The sequence below is a fragment of the Paroedura picta genome, chromosome 1 (genome assembly GCF_049243985.1).
Source record: "Paroedura picta isolate Pp20150507F chromosome 1, Ppicta_v3.0, whole genome shotgun sequence".
NCBI classification, from domain to species: Eukaryota; Metazoa; Chordata; class Lepidosauria; order Squamata; family Gekkonidae; genus Paroedura; species Paroedura picta.
This window is the reverse complement of record NC_135369.1, coordinates 201,515,633-201,533,821: the sequence shown is the minus strand read 5'-3', so window position 1 is coordinate 201,533,821 and position 18,189 is coordinate 201,515,633. Positions and strand designations below refer to the sequence as shown.

Genomic DNA, 18,189 nt, shown 5'->3' with positions numbered 1-18,189 from the left:
GACTTAAAAGTTTCCTCTTTCTGATCTTTGTGTGAAACCTATTTGGAACATGGTCATGTGCACGCCTTCTTTTGTGTCCTGCTTTAAGTGCTCTGGGAGACTTGTGGGCTTGTGAATTCACTGAGAGTTCTTCATTGAAACCTGGACTTCAGGAAACTGGTTTCAATCTCCAATCTCAGGGTTCCTGCCTCCACATACCTGAATTAAGGATGTGGAAAGGGCTCAGACTGCTGATTTTTATGGGTGCCAAAGAAGCTGAAGGAGCATAAGCGCATAATGTCAGAGACATGATAAGGAATTGCAAGTGTATTTCTTCCTGATAACCATCTAGTTGCTCCCCGAAGACTTTAAACATGGAAATAGAAAAAGACTAAAAGATGTAGGACAGTAGCTTGGGTGGCCTGGGAAAAGTCTAAAATAGAACAAAATTTGAATCCTGTGGCATCTTTAGAAGAAGAAGAGTTGCTGTTTTGTACCCCACTTTTTTACTACTCAAAGCAGCTTACAATTGCCTTCCCTTCCTCTCCCCACAACAGCCAACCTGTGAGGCAGGTGAGGCTGAGAGAGCTCTGAAAGAACTGTGACTTGCCCAAGGTTAACCAGCAGGCTGTATGTGGAGGAGGAGCAGGGAATCAAATTCAGCTTTCCAGATTAGAGGCCACTTCCCTTAACTACACCAAATTGCCCTTAAGAGCAACAAAGTTTAATTCTGGGTAAAGCTTATGTGATGTACTGGTTAAAGAGCAGCAGACTCTAATCTGGAGAACTGGGTTTGATTCCCCACTCCTCCGCATGCAGCCGTCTGGACGACCTTGGCCTAGTCACAGTTCTTTTTGAGCTCTTTCAACCTCATCTATATCTCAGGGTGTCTGTTATGGGGAGAGAAAAGGAAAGGTTTGTAAGCCACTTTGGGACTCCAAGTAGTGAAAAGCAGAGTTTTAAAAAACAGCTCTTCTTCTTGAAGGTGCTACTGGACTCTATCTTTATTCTGTCTCTTCAGACCAGCACGGCTACCCACCTGAAGATAGTCCTGTCAAATATGGGATTGCATCAGTGTAACACAGTTTGTCAGTGACTGGCCCCTCTTTGCAGGTCTACGCGTGGGGCTACAACAACGCAGGGCAAGTCGGATCTGGCTCAACAGCCAATCAGCCAATTCCACGAAGAGTGACCAGCTGTTTACAAAATAAGATTGCAATTAACATTGCTTGTGGCCAGATGTGCTCAGTGGCTCTGGTAGAAAACGGCGAGGTAAGGGTATTCATTGCCATCGCTAGCATGGTTACTGTTTCTGATGGTTTTTGTATGACATTGTGGTCTAATTACCGCAGGGCTTTTTGAAAAGGTAACCTCGGTGTTGCACAGTGACAATGTGATCATAATTAACTCACATGCTGTGTGTTTCGGTAGCATGCCGTGCATTCTGCATACAAGTTTCGCCGCTTAGTCGTTTTGCATGACATTTTGAACTGTATGCCGAGCAGAGAGAATATACTCAGAATCCAGGAATTTGGCAACACTAATACAGAAGAACATTATAATCAAGCTTCCCCACGGAGGAGGCACGAACTCTTACAAAACTTTAATTTGGAGTAAGACATGTTTTAAAAAAAAGAAAAAAAAAGAACTGAGAACAAGAAGGGGAAAGTCCTAGGCATCAATGTGCTATTCTGGATGTTTTCTGAGATCTCAGCCTTTATCACAACTCCTGACTTCCAATGACTTTTCAGGAAAATGCTCTGATGATTTCTTACCTTTTTGAGACATTGATAGTAGCTAGATTTGAAAGGGATCTTGACAGAATTCACACACACACACACACACACACACACACACACACTATCTGATGAAGTGTGCATCCACAAGGAAGTTTATACCTTGAATAAAACTCCGTTGATCTTAAAGGTGCCACTGGACTCGGACTTCGTTATGCTGTTTCAGACCAACCTGGCAAACTGCCTGAATCTATTTAGGTGGAAAATGTGGCTTTCAAGAGAAGAAAAATGGTTGGGGTTTTAATGGCTTAACAACTTACACAGGATGAATGAATTTCAAATTGTTGTCTTGTGTTTTTGTTTTGTTGTCACTCTCAGGCTGACGTACAAATCAGAATCTGTATTTTTTTAAGGTCTACGTCTGGGGCTACAATGGGAACGGCCAGCTTGGACTTGGGAACAATGGCAACCAGCCCACGCCCTGCAGGATAGCCGCTCTGCAAGGCATTCGTGTGCAGAAGGTACGTTTTGTCATTACTTCCGTGCTTTTGTCACAGTCACGAACATCAAAGTACCTTAAAAAGAGAATGTACCTTTAGTAATGCAACAGGAGATGGTTCTTGTTTTTATGGGGGACGTAAAACTACTTGTCACTTACCCAAGTTGCTTGCCTCACCCAGACAAGGTTGCTTGTGATTCATCATTTCCCTGCGTAATGCCCGTTTTTTGAGGTATAAAGATGTTTCTTTGAGCTGCCTAAACATTTTGCAATGGTGAAGAATTCTTCTAGGATGTCTGTTTTATTGAGGTCTCCTTTGGCCACTCTTTCAGACTTATCTTTCTGGTAATCTGGGTCCACTGAAGAAGTGAGATGTGGCAAGATGTTGGTTTACTGGGTCTTTGTGTGGACATCAGCGGTGAACCTATAATACAGGGGTAGTCAAACTGCGGCCCTCCAGATGTCCATGGACTACAATTCCCAGGAGCCCTTGCCAGCATTCGCTGGCGAATGCTGGCAAGGGCTCCTGGGAATTGTAGTCCATGGACATCTGGAGGGCCGCAGTTTGACTACCCCTGCTATAATATAATGATATAACTGTTTTTTTTTTTTTAATGGACTTTATTTTGGCAAATAAATTATTTTGAGAGTATGTCTGATTTACAAGTTGGGTTGTTTTGCACAGTGACCTTTGTATGTTGTGTTGTTTAAAAGCAGGCACCCCGCAGAAGTGGTAAGAATTTCATGCTAGGATCTTGAACACACACACACACACACATTCTGCCAGGGAAACCCACTGAGTCAGTCCTGGGACAGGAGGGCCAAGCCCAGCCTGCTTGAGCCCTGCACCAAGCAGGGAGAGGGGCACCCAGTCCACTCGAGTCAAGACAGGCATGGAGGCATCCAACCCACCAGCACCTGATGTGAGGCAAGGAGAGCAATACCCAGTTTGGCCTGCCCAACAAAAGCAGCTCTCGACCAATTGGTTAAGCTGCCTGCCCCTCCCCTCCCCCTTTGGGAGCGTGGCAGGCAGACTGCCTTTCCTCTCTGCTTCCCTCCTTTGACAGTGGGGCCAGGGTGGGCTGAGGATGAAGTTATTTTCTCTCCCAAGTCTGCTCCTGCTCACATGTTTGTTCTGAGGTTCCTGTAGAGGAGAGGCGAATGTTGCAGGCTGCTTGGGGAGCAAGGTGGGGGGTTCAAATGAAATGAATATGTAATAACTATAGCTGGAGATTGGAGCGTAGATTAAAGATAGGTGGGTGGGTGGGCGGGAATGAGAGGAGGAGTGAGGGAAGGGTGAGGGTTTGGGGGTTGCCAGGAGAAGGCAAGGAGAAGGTATTAATGTGTGGAAGGGCATACAGGAGAATAATGAGATGCCCCTCACAAGTCCTTGCAGGTTCGCCTCTCTGCATGCTAATAGGCACCACACAACTGGTCCATAATTTTCCTGAGTCTGGCAGGAAAAGGGGAGAAGCTGTGGGAGCTTTAAGGGAAGTGAAGGGGGAAACAGAGGGGGAGCGGGAAATGAGATGTCCCCTGCAAGTCCTTCCTGGTGCCTGCTTGTAGTTTATCTCTCTCTCGGGGTAGGAATTAAAATGCCAAAGTGAACCACTTTAGGAACTGATTATCTTGTTTTGGTAGGTGGCCTGTGGCTTTGCACATACGTTAGTGTTGACAGATGAAGGCCAGCTGTATGCCTGGGGGGCCAATTCCTACGGCCAGCTGGGCACTGGCAACAGAAGCAACCAGTCTTTCCCAGCCCCAGTCCCCGTGGACAAGGACAGGTAAGGCGTTATTCAGCCTCACCCAGTTAACAATTACGGGCAGTATTGCAGCAATGATAGTTCCCCCCAGATTTTAAGTTGGGATCTAAAAAAAAAATGCCATCATTTGATTATCATTAAATCTGGGCATGCTGGAAGAGGCTCGTGGGAATTGTAGTCCATGGACATCTGGAAAGGCACAGTTTGGCCTGGTTTAGAGCATACGGGTCCATCATAATGCTCCTAAAAGGCAGGAGAGTGTGACTCAGCACGAGCTGGGTGTATCGTTTTCATTGCTTTCCCCTGTAATGGCAGCTTCTTTTCCCTCCCCAGCCCCTTGTTTAATTATGTTCTTGTAAACCAACTCTGCCATGGAAGCTTGCTGTGGGACCGTGGGCCAGTCCCCTTTTCTCTCTCCCTAATCTCCCTCATGGGAACTTGTGAGTGCTGCAATGAAGGAAAAGCAGAAAGACATGAGGTGCCTTGAGGAGAAAGGTGCACTATAAATGAAAGGGAGATAGAGTTGTTGGTTGGTGAATCAGAAGGAATCAGGGAAAGGGGAGAGGATATGGGGGGTGTCATTAAGAGAAAAAGTCAGGGGAATTGGATATAGATGGCAAAGAAGTGACCTCAGCATAAGTCTTTGTGAATTCTCTGCTGCTTTTATTTCTTGGTCTTGTAATCTCTCTTGAGTCTCCCCATGAAAGATGGACAAAGATTAAGCAGAGAAAATGAATTTCCAATACAGAAGCAGCAGTATAAGCCTCTCATTCAGAGTCAGTCCAAAACAAAAAGGAGAAAATATCCAAGCAATAGTCAAGAACCTAATAAGGTCAAAATAAGGGAAATTAACAAGCCTGTGTAGGGTAGAACACAATTTTAAAAAATATAGTACTAATATTAAGTTAAAAACCCAATGGTTATAGCTTTAGCCTCAATAGCAGGGGTCGCCAACCCCTGGTCCGTGGTTCGGTGCCGGGCCGCCAGCAACCGTACCTGCCTCTTCTCCCCCCCCCTGCTGCGAGAAGCTTGCCAGGCCCTGAGCAAAGCAGCCGCCAAAGCGGCCGCTTCACTCACAGCCTGGCTAACTTCTTGCTGTGAGAGTGGGGGGAAGAGGCAGGCACGGCCTCCGGCATGCCAGCGGACGCTAACACACACACGCAATTCTACATGGTCTCAGGCAGAGGACACTGGCTGCCCTTTAAACCCAGGACTAAGCCTAGAATATCCTGTATGTAAAACATGCACTCTACCAGTGAGCCACTGCCCTTCCTCGGTGACCAGAAAAAAGTGAAGGCAAGGCCACTGTGTATAAATATATAAACACCACCAATAATATTCAGAAAATCAGTGAGTATATTAAATACATCTGGACAGAAGGCAATTCAGTAATGGCATCCAGATATGCATAAAGTGACATACAATCACAAGCAGTAACTGTTTAGAAAGAAGGAGCGGGAAGAACAGGAGCAGTCAGCAAAGCGTCTCAACTGATATTGTGCATATCAGCTAGGGTCCTGAAAGCTAATTAGGAGCACTGTAATTAGCTTTCAAGACCCTAGCTGATATGCTTGAGACATTTCGCTGACTGCTCCTGTTCTGGCTTTTCCTCTACTTTCTTCCCTACCCTTTCCCTCTACTTTTCTTCCTAATTCCATCGCTCCAATGGAGCCTATTTTGTTCCAGCAGCACTCAAACTCTTCCTAACACACATGATTATTTCTGCTATAAGTTCATATATTCAGTTCATGAAATAATACTTCATTTACTGAGGATTTTGGGATGCCTGTTGTGGTTTCCCGCGTCTCGTTTCTAAAGTTACTGTTTATGATTGTATATTGCTTTATGCATATCTGGATGCTGTTATTGAATTGCCTTCTGTCTGTGTGTATTTAATATACTCACTGATTTTCTGTATTCTATTGTTGTTGTTTATACGCAAGGGCTTCGCTTTCAGGCTCAGTATGCATGTGTTAAAGGGAAGGTGGACTAGGACTAGAACCCAGGTCATGTGACTGGCAATACCACGATTGGCCGGCCTCAGCACCACTATGGTTTTCTGTAGCTTCAGATAAGGGTAAGAATTAAATAGATCAATACAACTCAAGGTCTTTTAGCTGCCTGCAGTTATAACTTTATCTTATTAGGTCTTCTACATAGGAAACAATTTGTTAAGCAATAACCATTTTTCTTAACAAGATTATTTTAAAAGTTGATAGCTGTTCAAACCATAATCCATGGAAATGTATTAGTGTGAGAGATATGAGGCTCGGATGACCTTCCTTTTGACCTTTTCTCCAGTAGAACAAATGCAGGCAGGTAGGATTGCAATGAAAGGGCACAACAGCGGCCCAGCCAGGTCGTGTCTGTCAAACCTGCGATAAAATAGCAGAAAGGATGGAAGCTGAGCCATTAGTATTTGCAACTCCACGTGACCCTGCCCTGGATGGTGAAAAATTCTGCTGAGTGACGGCCTTCTGTCCCAGAAATGTTCCCTTTGGGGGATATGCAACAACTCACAACATAGGACAGTTGAGTCCAGTTACCTGAGCTCGCCAGTCCTTTGTCCAGCCAAACAAGGGGAGGAGAATTCAAGCCAGAATTAGTTCTCGGAGCAGAAAAATAAAGAACACTCCAAGCAAACAAGGCCTTGTCAAATAAAACATATTAAGAAAGATAAGCAGCAGTTTAGCAAGCATGGGTGGAGGAACACTGCTTCCCTCCACCAACACACCGACACACAGTTGTGGAAATGCAGGGGTGGGAATAGATCCTATGTGACGTTGTCATGAGATTTAGTATTATGTGACGTTCAGACCTGCTGCCTTATTTCCTCATCTGTCTCCCGGATATGTTCTGTTAAAAACCCAAGAGGCAGAAAGCTTTGGCAGCCACATGGAATGGAGCACGGGGCGCATGCAGACCAAGAAAAAGGGGCTGTGTTGCTCTTGGCATTAAGGATGCCAGCCTCCAGGTGGGGGTCTCCTAGCACCACAGCTTCTCTCCGGACGACAGAGATCAGTTCCCCAAGAAAAAAAGGGATGCTTTGGGGGGTGGAACTCAGGGGTGGCCGAACTGTGGCTCCCCAGATGTCCATGGACTACAATTCCCATGAGCCCAGGGGCTCATGGGAATTGTAGTCCATGGACATCTGGAGAGCCACAGCTTGGCCACCCCTATCCCAGCCCCACCCCCAAATCTCCAGGAGTTTCCCACCTGGCTCTGTCAACCTCCCATCTCCTGCTGGTGGCCAGAGGGAACCTCCTTGCCACTGACGGGCTCTACCTTTTGCCTCTGCATGTCGTTCTGACACCGCTGTCTTGTTTGCTTTTGAACGTAGACTCGTTGAGGTCGCTGCATGTCACTTGGTTCACACTTCTGCCGCTAAAACTCAGGGCGGCCAAGTGTACATGTGGGGTCTGTGCCGCGGTCAGTCGGTCACTCTTCCGCACCTCACTCACTTCACCTGCACGGACGACGTGTTTGCTTGTTTCACGACTCCTGCCGTCACGTGGCGTCTCCTGGCTGTAGGTGAGCTTCAAGGGGGCCTTCGTGGGTTGGCACCGCTGCGTTGTGATCAGTAACCGAAGGCACAGGAATGCTACTTTAGGATGCTTAGGGCTGATCCTGCGTTGAGCAGGGGGTTGGACTAGATGGCCTGTATGGCCCCTTCCAACTCTATGATTCTATACTTTCAATCCTCCTTGAGCCTCAGCTTGCTGGACGGCATGAACAGCATTCCCTTAGCATGTTTCCTCCTCTGTCTTTGTTTGGAGGTCAAGTGCTTATTCTCTTTTCTTATTCTCCGTGCTGTTGAGTTGTAAATGCCAAACTGGAAGGATCTGCCTTCCTGGGCTGCTGGGCACTCTTCTTTGCTTCGTGCACAGAGACTCTACCATGCTCATTTGGACATTGTCTTCCCGACTATCAGACATCTTTGAATTATACTTATCTGGGGAATGTTCCTATGGAAAGCCTAGCTGGCTATGTGTCTGTGCCAACTGTTTTGCTTTGGAAGAGATGCAGGAACACCTAGATGCTGCTCTGTATCTTGGCAGTATTTTCAGTCAACGCAAGAGCTTTCGTTCTTTCATTCTTTCGTTCGTTCGTTCGTTCATTCATTCGTTCTCTCTCTCTCTCTCTTTCTCTCTTTCTCTCTTTCTCCCTCTCCCTCCCTCCCTTCCTCCCAACCTGTCCTTCCTCAAAGGCTCAGGGCGGATAACAACGTATAGAACACAGTGTTTAAAATCTTCACAAATTTTAAAGGGTCTTAATTTTAAATTACGTAAAATACGAATTTAAAAAAATTAGGAAAAGGTTTGCCTGACGAGAGGAGGAGGAAAGCGATTTATAAAATATTGTTTATTGTGTGGCAGCTCGAGTTCCGATGTTCTTCCAAGGCCTCCACCATAGGCTCAGCAGAACAGCTCCATCTTAGCAGCCCGGCTAAGGTCCCACAGGGCCCTGATTTCCCTGGCAGAGTGCTCCGCATTGGCTCTGGTTCACGCCAGTTTGAGTTCTTTGGGGATGGGGATCCTGTGCAACTTTTGTTGGCTCGATCTAAGTGTTTGGGAGACATAGTGGAAGAGGCTCTTATCCATTTGGGAATAAAGTTAGTTGAAATCCATGGAATTCCTTTCTAAATTAGAAATGGTAAAGATGCTAAAATCATTAATGCTAGTGGTGGAGGGTTGCAGTGTGGTCATATACTTGGCTGCTGTGTATCCTTTTTTGTCTTGCATGATGACAGTTAGGCCAAGGTGGTGGTGGTAGAAAGTGCAATCAAGTTGCAGCTGACCTATGGTGACCCTAGAGCAGCGGTTCTCAACCCATGGGGATTGACCCTTTTCCCAGCTGTTGCTCCCACCCCAGCTGCGATCACCATGCTGCTGTGCCCATGGTTGCCACCTTCCTAATGGCGCGAGGATTGTGCACGGCCGGTTCGGCAATCACAGAAGCCCAAGTTGTCCAGTGCTGCGGAGCTCTGCCCCTGCATGCCGGTGCTGGCTGGCAAGCTGCCAGCGTCCCTCCCCTCCCCTCCCCTCCCCTCCCCTCCATGGCACTGGCCACTTTGGGCTTCCGTGATTGCCAGCACACTGGAGCGAGCAACCCACTACCAGCAGTGGCCTCAGCAATCCAAAGGGGGACACACCATCACATACACTGAGAATCACTGCCCTAGAGCAGGGGTAGTCAACCTGTGCTCCTCCAGATGTTCATGGACTACAGTTCCCATGAGCCCTGCCAGCAATCGCTTGCTGGGGCTCATGGGAATTGTAGTCCATGAACATCTGGAGGACCACAGGTTGACTACCCCTGCCGTAGAGGATGATGCAATCAAGTCGCAGCTGACTTACAGTGGCCCTCTAGGATTGTCAAGGCAAGAGAGGTTCCAGGGTGGCTGGCTATAGACTGCCTCTGTGTAGCAACCCCTGGACATCCCTGGGGGTCTCCCACCCAAAGAATAACCAGGGTTGACCTTGCTTAGCAGCCAAGACCCTGTTTATCTTCTTAGGTTGGGGCTGGAATGGTGAGTCCTGGTGATGGCTTAGTGGTGGCCCTCCCCCGGGTCTCCCTCCCCCTTTCCTGGGTGTTGAAAATATTGTGTACTTCAGGGTGCTGGTGGAGAGTTGTCCGTAGTGACATCAGGGTCTTCTGGGACTTTAAACCATTTCAGAGGGCCCGGGAGACAGAGCTGTTCTGCCAGGCCGAAGGTTGAGTCCAGGAAATCGACACCGTGTAGATGCTGGCCCCTCTGCTTGAGAACCCACCTAACCTTACAACCAACTATTAATCAGAAGATTTAAAAACTGTAGAGTAAGCTGTTTCAATATAATTTTAACCATTTAAAAACTTAATTGTCTAATTTGTTGTATATTATATTTGGATTGTATTGTTGGCAGCTAGCTTGATGTCGTGGTTAAGAGCAGCAGATTCTCAGCTGGTGAGCTGATTCCTCATGCCTCCATATGCAGCCATCTGGGTGAACTTGGGCTAGTCACAGTCGTGATAGTCTTGTTCTCACAGGGCAGTCCTGTCAGGGCTCTCTCAGCCCCACCTACCACACTGGGTGCCTGCTGTGGGGAGAGGGAAGGGAAGGTGAGGGAAGGGAAGGGAAGGGAAGTGGGGCATAAAAGCCAACTCGTCATCTTTATCTGATGTTACCCACCTTGAGTCAACCAGAGAAGGACAGGCTAAAAAATGAGGAGATGGTGATGATTTATTAACATCATCAGGGCAGACAAAAGGCACCAAGCTTAGAAGGAAAGCTGCTCATGAGCTACCATACTTTGGAGATACTTTGCCTGTTTCATTGCTCCAGGGTGCTGCTTAAGGGCCTGAAGGAAATGCAGCAAGTTGCTGGGATCCTTGCCCCCTTCCTTCTGTTCTTACAGTGCTTGGGTGGTTGGATGGTGTTAGATTGCTTTGCATTGCCAGAGCTAAATTGCACGCATTCTGAGAATTTTCCACTGCTTATGTGACAAACTGAGGAAGTGGTCAGCCCATAAGTCACAAGCCAGACTAGACGATTCCTCTTATGAAAAGAACGGCTGATGAGGCAAGTGCGAAATTTCCTCTCCTGCGGAGGAGGAATGGCATATTCATTGATTTGCTACATTCTTATCGGGGAATTTTGCCGTGCCAACCCGTCTGTTTCTCTTACGTGTACAGAGTGAAGTTCTGCTTCTGGTTGGATTTCCTTTGACATCATTACACTTGCAAGTTGGGAAGCCGTGGTCGGCCAGCTAGATTTGAGCCCAGTGGAACCTTACAGGCCAACAAGGTTTTTTGGGGATAAACATTTGAGAGAGAGGGAAAGTGGCACAGTAGAGCCCAATGCTGCCAGGTCTCGAAAGCTAAGCAGGATAAGCCTTGGTTGGTACTTAGATGGGAGACGTCCAAGAAATACTGCAGAGGAAGGCAAGGACAGAACTCCCTCTGCTTTTGAGACACAGGCTTTTGAGACAAAGATTTATTCAGGGCGTGAGCTTTTCTTCCTCAGACTTCCACTCGAAAGTTCACGCCCTGAATAAATCCTTGTTGGTCTTAAAGGTGCTACTGGACTCTGATTTTATTGTGCTACTTCAGACCAGCACGGCTACTCATTTGAATTTAAGCTTTTGAGAGTCAAAGCTGCCTTAGGTAGAATCATCTCTGCCAGAGGGAGCTTTGATCTTTTAAATCTCATTTCCTGAAAACTTGGTTGGTCTCTAAGGTCTCCTGGCCTTGAATCTAATAGATATTATTGTTCTTCTGTGGGGGTGGTCAAACTGTGACTCTCCAAATGTCCATGGACTACGATTCCCATGAACCCCTGCCAGCATGTGCATGGGCATTGTGGTCCATGGACTTCTGGAGAGACATAGTTTGGCCACCCCTGCATCTAAAACAAGAAGTTCGAGGCAGTTCTTAAAATACATTCATTGGGGCCTTTATTTCAGAACCTGATGACCATCTAACAGTAGCTCAGTCCCTGAAGAAGGAGTTTGACAACCCGGACACTGCAGATCTGAAGTTTCAAGTGGATGGGAAATACATTCATGCTCATAAAGTCCTTCTCAAAATTCGGTAGGGAGCTCTTCTGCACTTAATGTATTTTCTCTCCTTGGTTTTTTTGCTTTGCTTTTCCTTTGACATTAAAACGTTTGCACTTTTCCTTGACCTGCCATTTGCCTGCCTGTGTCTTAAGGGAAGTGCTTCTGCTTTGGGTTCAGCCCCCAGGTTCTCTGGGTAAAAGGACCAGGTAGTGAGTGATGAGAGAGATCTCTGCCTGAAACCCTGGAGAGCCACTGCTAGTTGGATTTGGCAATACTGACTTCAGTGGACCAGAGAGTCTAAGGCAGTTCCATGTGTGCAGGTCTGAGGGGTGAATTTGGGGGGGGGGGATTGGCGGCTTCTTGGAATGCATCGTTGCTGGATTTCACTCAGTGGAGCCCGATTGCCAAGCATTTATTCTCTGCTCTGGATTTATCAAGTTGTATAGTTGGTTGGAGGTAAAGTAAGATTGTTGGAAGTGCCTTTAACTCCAAAAAGTCCATAAGAGAAGTGACCCACGGGCACTGGGGTGGTGCCATGTTTGACCATCAGGCCATTGTCCCTCTCCTGCACTTAAACAGAGAAGCTCAAGATCCATAACGCCTGGCTTCCATGAGGAAATGTCCTTCTGAGAAGGAGGACCTGTATCCACAGGTAGCTGCAAGCAGTCCTTTTCCAGTTACCCATAATGCCCATAAATCTCCAGTTCCTCTTTGACCAGACTGAAGTGCAGCTTGAACCTACTTGAAGCTGCCTTGCTCCGTCAGACCCTTGGTCTGGCAAGTTCAGTGTTGCCTGCTCAGACTGGGAGAGTCTCTCCAGGACCTCCGGCTGAGGTCTTGCCCATCAGCTATGGCCTGGTCCTTTTACTTAGAGATGCCAGGGATTGAACCTGGGACCTTCTTCATGGCAAGCAGAGGCTATGCCGCTGAGCCCCAGCCTCTCTCCTTTATGACTGCCCATTATGTATCATGTACATGTTCCCCCTGGACTGTGGATGGGACATAGAGGTGGTTGCCCAGCTAGTAATCCTTCTGTGCTATGAGAAGATCAAAGTATGTTTCATAAAATTACACAAACAACCTGTTATTACTTTAGGGGTGGAAACTGTCAGTGTGGTGATTAAACTGCCTACTCCTCCTGATAAGTGGACAGCCCATGAATGTCTGAGCACTATGCTATTTTGTGGGATAAAATGGCATCTATTAAAGCAGGGGTAGTCAACCTGTGGTCCTCCAGATGTCCATGGACTACAATTCCCATGAGCCCCTGCCAGCGGAACGCTGGCAGGGGCTCATGGGAATTGTAGTCCATGGACATCTGGAGGACCACAGGTTGACTACCCCCCTGTATTAAAGCATTCTTAACTGTTCCCAGTCTCCTTCCCTCCCAAAGAAGAGAGCTGGCCTGCTCAGGGTCCCAGGATGCAATCAAGAACGGCACTTGAGGGCCTCAGGTCCTTCCACCCCTGCCTTTCAGCTTTCTTCTCACCCCAAACCTGTCCTCTTCCGATAAAAAGAGCCCTTGGACTCGCACAGTTTGCCCATTTCCTGCTCCTGTAACCTGTAGACCCCACACTTCCTTCCACACGCTCTTCTGCCTCTTCCACGCCCCCCCTCAATGCCCCCTTCCATGTTTTTTGTGTACCACGCAACTATCTTTGTGCCATTTGCCCATGTCCAGATTAATCATTTTTGTGTGCTGCCTTGCAGGTGTGAGTATTTTCGCTCCGTGCTCAATGACAATAACGATGAAATAATTGGAATAAGTGAATTCTCGTATCCCGTTTACCGGGCATTTTTGGAATATCTGTACACCGACAGCATCAGCCTTCCTCCTGAGGATGCCATAGGTAATTGGAAGAAATACTTTCGCTTAGAACAGCTTCCGATTAATTTCGACGTTGGCTGTATTTGGTACAGATAGTTACCGTCCAGGGAGCAGAGAGAATGGCACAGAGTAAGGTGTTAAAAATAGGGTTCCCAGCCCATGATCCCCAGACTGCAGAGATCAGTTCCCCTGGAGAAAATGGTGGGTGTGAAGGGTGGACTTCATGGTAGGAGATGTTCAATAAAAATCCCAAGTCCCACCCCACCTACTCCGCTCCTTCCCTCAGGGCCTCAGGGGGCTGAACCACTCAGAGATGCCGACAGTCCTAATGCCAGTGGGTGTTCTGGAGGGGGCCCCCAGATCTTCCACACCCTGGCCTCAGCCAGAGACCTAATGGAAGAGCTCCATCTTAAAACCGAGCAACCTCCTGCAGGGCCCTCGGCTCTTCCGGGAGCTCATTCCAACAGGTCAGGGCCAGTTCCCATGTGCTGGGAACTACCAACAAATTTGTACACGCAGAGTGTAAAGCCCTTTGGGGGGCATAAAGCGATAGGCAGTTCCTCAGGTATGTGGATCCCAGGTATGTGGATGGCCCTTAGAGGTCGATACCAAAACCTTGAATTTGATCCAGGCTGCAACTGGCAACCAATGCAGCTGCCTCAGCACAAGCTGAACATGGGCCCTCCAACATGTTCCGGTGAGGACCCTAGCAGCCGCATTTTGCACCAGCTGCAATTTCCGGGGCAGGGACAAGGGAAGGCCTGCATAGAGAGAGTTACAGAAATCTAATCTGGAGGTGACGGTCACATGGATCACTGTGGCCAGGTGTTCTGGATATAGGTGGGGCGCTAGTAGCCTTGCATGGTGAAGATGGTAAAATGCCACGTGAATGACTTTTGTGCCCAGAGCCTGCATGGTAAGGGAGGTGTCCAGAAACACCTCCCAATGCTTGACACAGTGAAGCTGCTTCCTGGCCTGCCCCTTTCCTTCCCAGCCACAGGGCCCCTGTCTTGGAGGGGTTGAGTTTTAGGCAACTCTGCTCTAACTGTCCAAATGTGGCTTCCAAACTAGAGTTGGGCGCTTTGGTGCCCGATGCAGCCAGCACTGTGCCATGGGGGGGGAGGGGAGGTGCGGGCGTCTGTGCACCGTCAGAACTCCGCGCCTGAGTGTATGGGCCCACTTGCGCTCCGACACCTGTGCCTCCCTCCAGGCACCCAACCTATTCCAAACATCTGGCAAATGTATTCAGGAGGGAGTCCAGGTGGCCTTTATGAGGAGAAAGAGCTGGGTGTCACCTGCATACTGATGAGAGCCCAGCCCCAGTAGAGGTCCTTCTGATTCAGCCCAGCCGAGAGCAGCTGAGAGGGCCACCCCCTGATTTTTGTCCTTCCTCTAGCGTTCTCTGCAGCATCTCTGCAAATACGCCAAAGGCTGCTTTAGAAGCCTCTAAGCTTGTGGCTTCTAGGGGGAGGGAACCAGGGAGCCGGACGGTGGGACAGCAGCCTTAGTGGTGAACTTCATCAGAAGGGTTGGTTTTTGTACTTCACTTTTCACTGCCTGAAGGAGTCTCCTTCCCTTACTCTCTCCACAACAGACATCTTGTGAGGCAGGTGGGGCTGAGAGCTCTGAGAGAACTGCCCTGTGCCAACAGCTCTAACAGGACTGTGACCAGGTCAAGGTCACCCAGCTGGCTACATGTGGAGGAGCGGGGAATCAAACCTGGCTTGCCAGATTAGAAGCTGCCGCTCTTAACCCCCTCCCCCCCACCCCCTCACTAGAATTCTGTTCTCTGCCCCCTGGTGGCTGTCACACAGCATAGAATCCTCTCTGCGCCCTGCTATGTTCCCCTGAATGATGTTAAGCTCTCCCTCGTTCTGCTCCGGCTGAGAAGAAAGAGTGTGGCTGGCCCACCTTCCCTTCCCAGGAAAATGCCCAGCTGGACCCAAGGGGGTTTGTTTTCACAAGCCTCTTCTTCAGTCTCTAGCTTCTCACGGCCTTTGCCCTGGCCTTTCACATCCCTACTAAGAAACAAGACTGTGCTGACTTAGACTGTTCAGCCTGTTTTGTCGCCATTCTTCTGGCTATTTCCCTTATTTCCCCCTTATTTCACTTTCAAAGAGGAACTTGGTGACCGTCAGAGAAAATCCTCCTTATAAAATTTACTGAGCCTCTGTTTGCGTTCCCCTCTTGAACTTGCAGCAAGAGAAGTGCTCCTCGGAAGGACGGATAGCAGGCTTGGGTTTAATCCACGTCATCTTCCGACTCTCTCCCTGCCTGCCTGCCTGCCTGCCTGCCTTGGGAGCTGCAATCTGAAGACAGGTGGGGGGGGGGGCCTAGGGAGATGGAAGTGGAAGTGGCCTCACAGGGTGTCTGTTGTGGAGAGCGGAAGGGAAGGCGATTGTAAGCCCCTTCAGTCAGTGAAAAGCGAAGTATAAAAGCCAACTCTTCTTCTTTCAGCCAACTGTTAAGCTTTCTAGGCCACGGGTAATCAAACTGCGGCCTTCCAGATGTCCATGGACTACAATTCCCAGGAGCCCCTGCCAGCTTTTGCTGGCAGGGGCTCCTGGGAATTGTAGTCCATGGACATCTGGAGGGCCGCAGTTTGACTACCCCTGTTCTAAGCCTTTCCTATTCAACAACAACAACAGCAAGCCTTTAATAGCATATAAAAGTACAATATAAGAAGGGAAAGTGCAAAAGGATGCACTGCTAGTGGGAACAAAGGCAAAGATCATCCTTTAGAGGAAGACATAATACATTCACGATTTCTCCTGGCAAGATATAAAAACTTTGCAACTGGTTCAATTATATCAGGGTTCTGGAGTGTCAAAAGAAACTGGATCTTACGTTCATCCGAATGCAGTTCTCTTTTACACAGCAGTGAGTTAAGAAATTTAGCTCGGATCGAGGAATAAAATGGACAATGGAAGAAAACGTGTGTAATTGATTCTATACAGCAATAGTTTCCACAGGGGCACAACCTAGCTGAATGCGGGATCTGTTGAAATCTCCCATATAGAGAGTGATGGCGTCAAAATAGCTCCTAACTGGGAGATAAACAGGGGGAGAAAACTAGCAGCAGTCTATAAGTGAAGCGATGTTTGACAAGGGGCCATGAAGCAAAGAGCCAAGAGTCAGTCGCTCTCACTCTCTCAGGTTGTGGCAGGGTCCCGTACATGGGGAAGGACAATTTTTTTGTAGAGCCTTATGAAGCTTCCAGCAGATCCGCACAGCTCCTGCCTGAGCACAGAATCAAAAGTACTGCACTTCTTGAGTACAAGTAACATATATTCTAGATTAGCCTTTCTCATCTTTTTTACCCTTGAGAAACCCCTGAAACATTCTTCAGGCTTTGAGAAACTTCAGAAGTGGTAGAATCTGGTTGGGAAGAACAATTGTGGACGCGCCCATCCAAGACCTCTCCCCCCTTCCCACCCCCTCCAGGCCTATCATTGGCCATTTTGGGGGGGAATGGGTCAACGTACTCATATATGGTCATATCACTTGATAAATGTCTAATGTATAAAAAAAAAATTAAAATTAATTAACTCCCACCCATTTGGGGAACCCTTCCAGGGCTGTCAAGAAACACCAGGGTTTCATGAAACCCTGGTTGAAAAAACTACCCCTTGACTGCAGTATAGGACATACACCCTGACTTTTGCTCATTATCCCAGGCCTTGCCCCTTCCAAAGGCCCCGGTTTCATATTCATTTCCTCAATTTGGTGTGCATCTTTCTAATGTCTAAATACAGCTCTAATGCTCAATTTGATCTTTCTAGCTATTAAAACCACAGCCCATGCATGTTTTCTGCCATATGTCCATTCTTAAAGAAATTTCCAAGCTGGCGATGGCAAAACGTTTTATTCAGAACGAGTTTCTAGGTATAAAACCTCGTTTTTTTGTTTTACTTCCTCAGTAAACATATATCTGAATTGGTTTTTTTCAGGGATACAAACAAAGCCTTCAACCCACTACCTAATTCTTATATTTTATATACCTTATATTTTATATTTTAAGTCATATAATGTGGGTCTGTTAGTATCAAAGATCCATAAAGGTAACATCTTATAAAATAAACATTTATAAGATGTTACCTTTATAGATCTTTGATACTAATAGACCCAAATTATATGATTTAAAATATAAAATATAAAATATAAGGTATATCGCCAGCTTGGAAATGTCTTTGTTTTTTCATCTTCGGCTGACGGGTTGTCTCTGCGCATATGTCCATTCTTGGCAGGTATAGTTTGAATTTTTAAAGAGTATGCAGGAACATCTGGGCTGAATAGGAATGAACCCACACCTTGAAGAATGGTAGAATTTGATGTGCGCCAAAGATATGGGGGGTTATCATCACTTGCCATGCTCTCAGATATATACGCGTGGGATCCCAGTCCTCCTTCCTGCTCACCGAAGGTCTTTGCGCTTACAGAAGAGGGTGACCCCCCCCCGAGCCCCCATGACATTCCTGATATCCATTAACCCAGGTGACCACACTTTTGGAGGAACAGGAAATTAGTAAAGAAAGGGGGTGGTTTATTAGCAGATGTCCATTTGTGCTACATAACATCCAAGCTTTAGATTATGTGAGTCTTCATAGTTTCTTTTTGTCAACAAGTTTCCTTTCCCTGGCAGGTCTGTTAGATTTAGCAACTTATTACAGAGAGAATCGCCTGAAAAAGCTTTGCCAGCAAACAATCAAGCAGGGAATCGGAGAGGAAAACGCCATTGCTCTTCTTTCAGCTGCAGTGAAGTACGAAGCTAAGGTACGGAGAGCATTCCCCCTCTCCTACGTCCCTTCTGAGACCCATTCTTTGAGAAGGCTGGGAGCCGTTCACT

At 47.4% G+C, this 18,189-nt stretch overlaps 1 protein-coding gene across 1 annotated transcript in view; it reads left to right on the top strand.

Moving 5' to 3' along the window:
* The window catches only part of LOC143827220 (RCC1 and BTB domain-containing protein 2), a 35,162-nt gene that overhangs the window by 12,722 nt on the left and 4,251 nt on the right, over positions 1 to 18,189 (top strand). Inside the window, exons 7-13 of the mRNA XM_077316616.1 lie at positions 1,093 to 1,251; positions 2,129 to 2,236; positions 3,856 to 3,998; positions 7,318 to 7,508; positions 11,420 to 11,546; positions 13,226 to 13,365; positions 17,986 to 18,116. Coding sequence (XP_077172731.1) covers positions 1,093 to 1,251; positions 2,129 to 2,236; positions 3,856 to 3,998; positions 7,318 to 7,508; positions 11,420 to 11,546; positions 13,226 to 13,365; positions 17,986 to 18,116 — 999 coding nt within the window. The remainder of the gene's footprint in view (positions 1 to 1,092; positions 1,252 to 2,128; positions 2,237 to 3,855; positions 3,999 to 7,317; positions 7,509 to 11,419; positions 11,547 to 13,225; positions 13,366 to 17,985; positions 18,117 to 18,189) is intronic.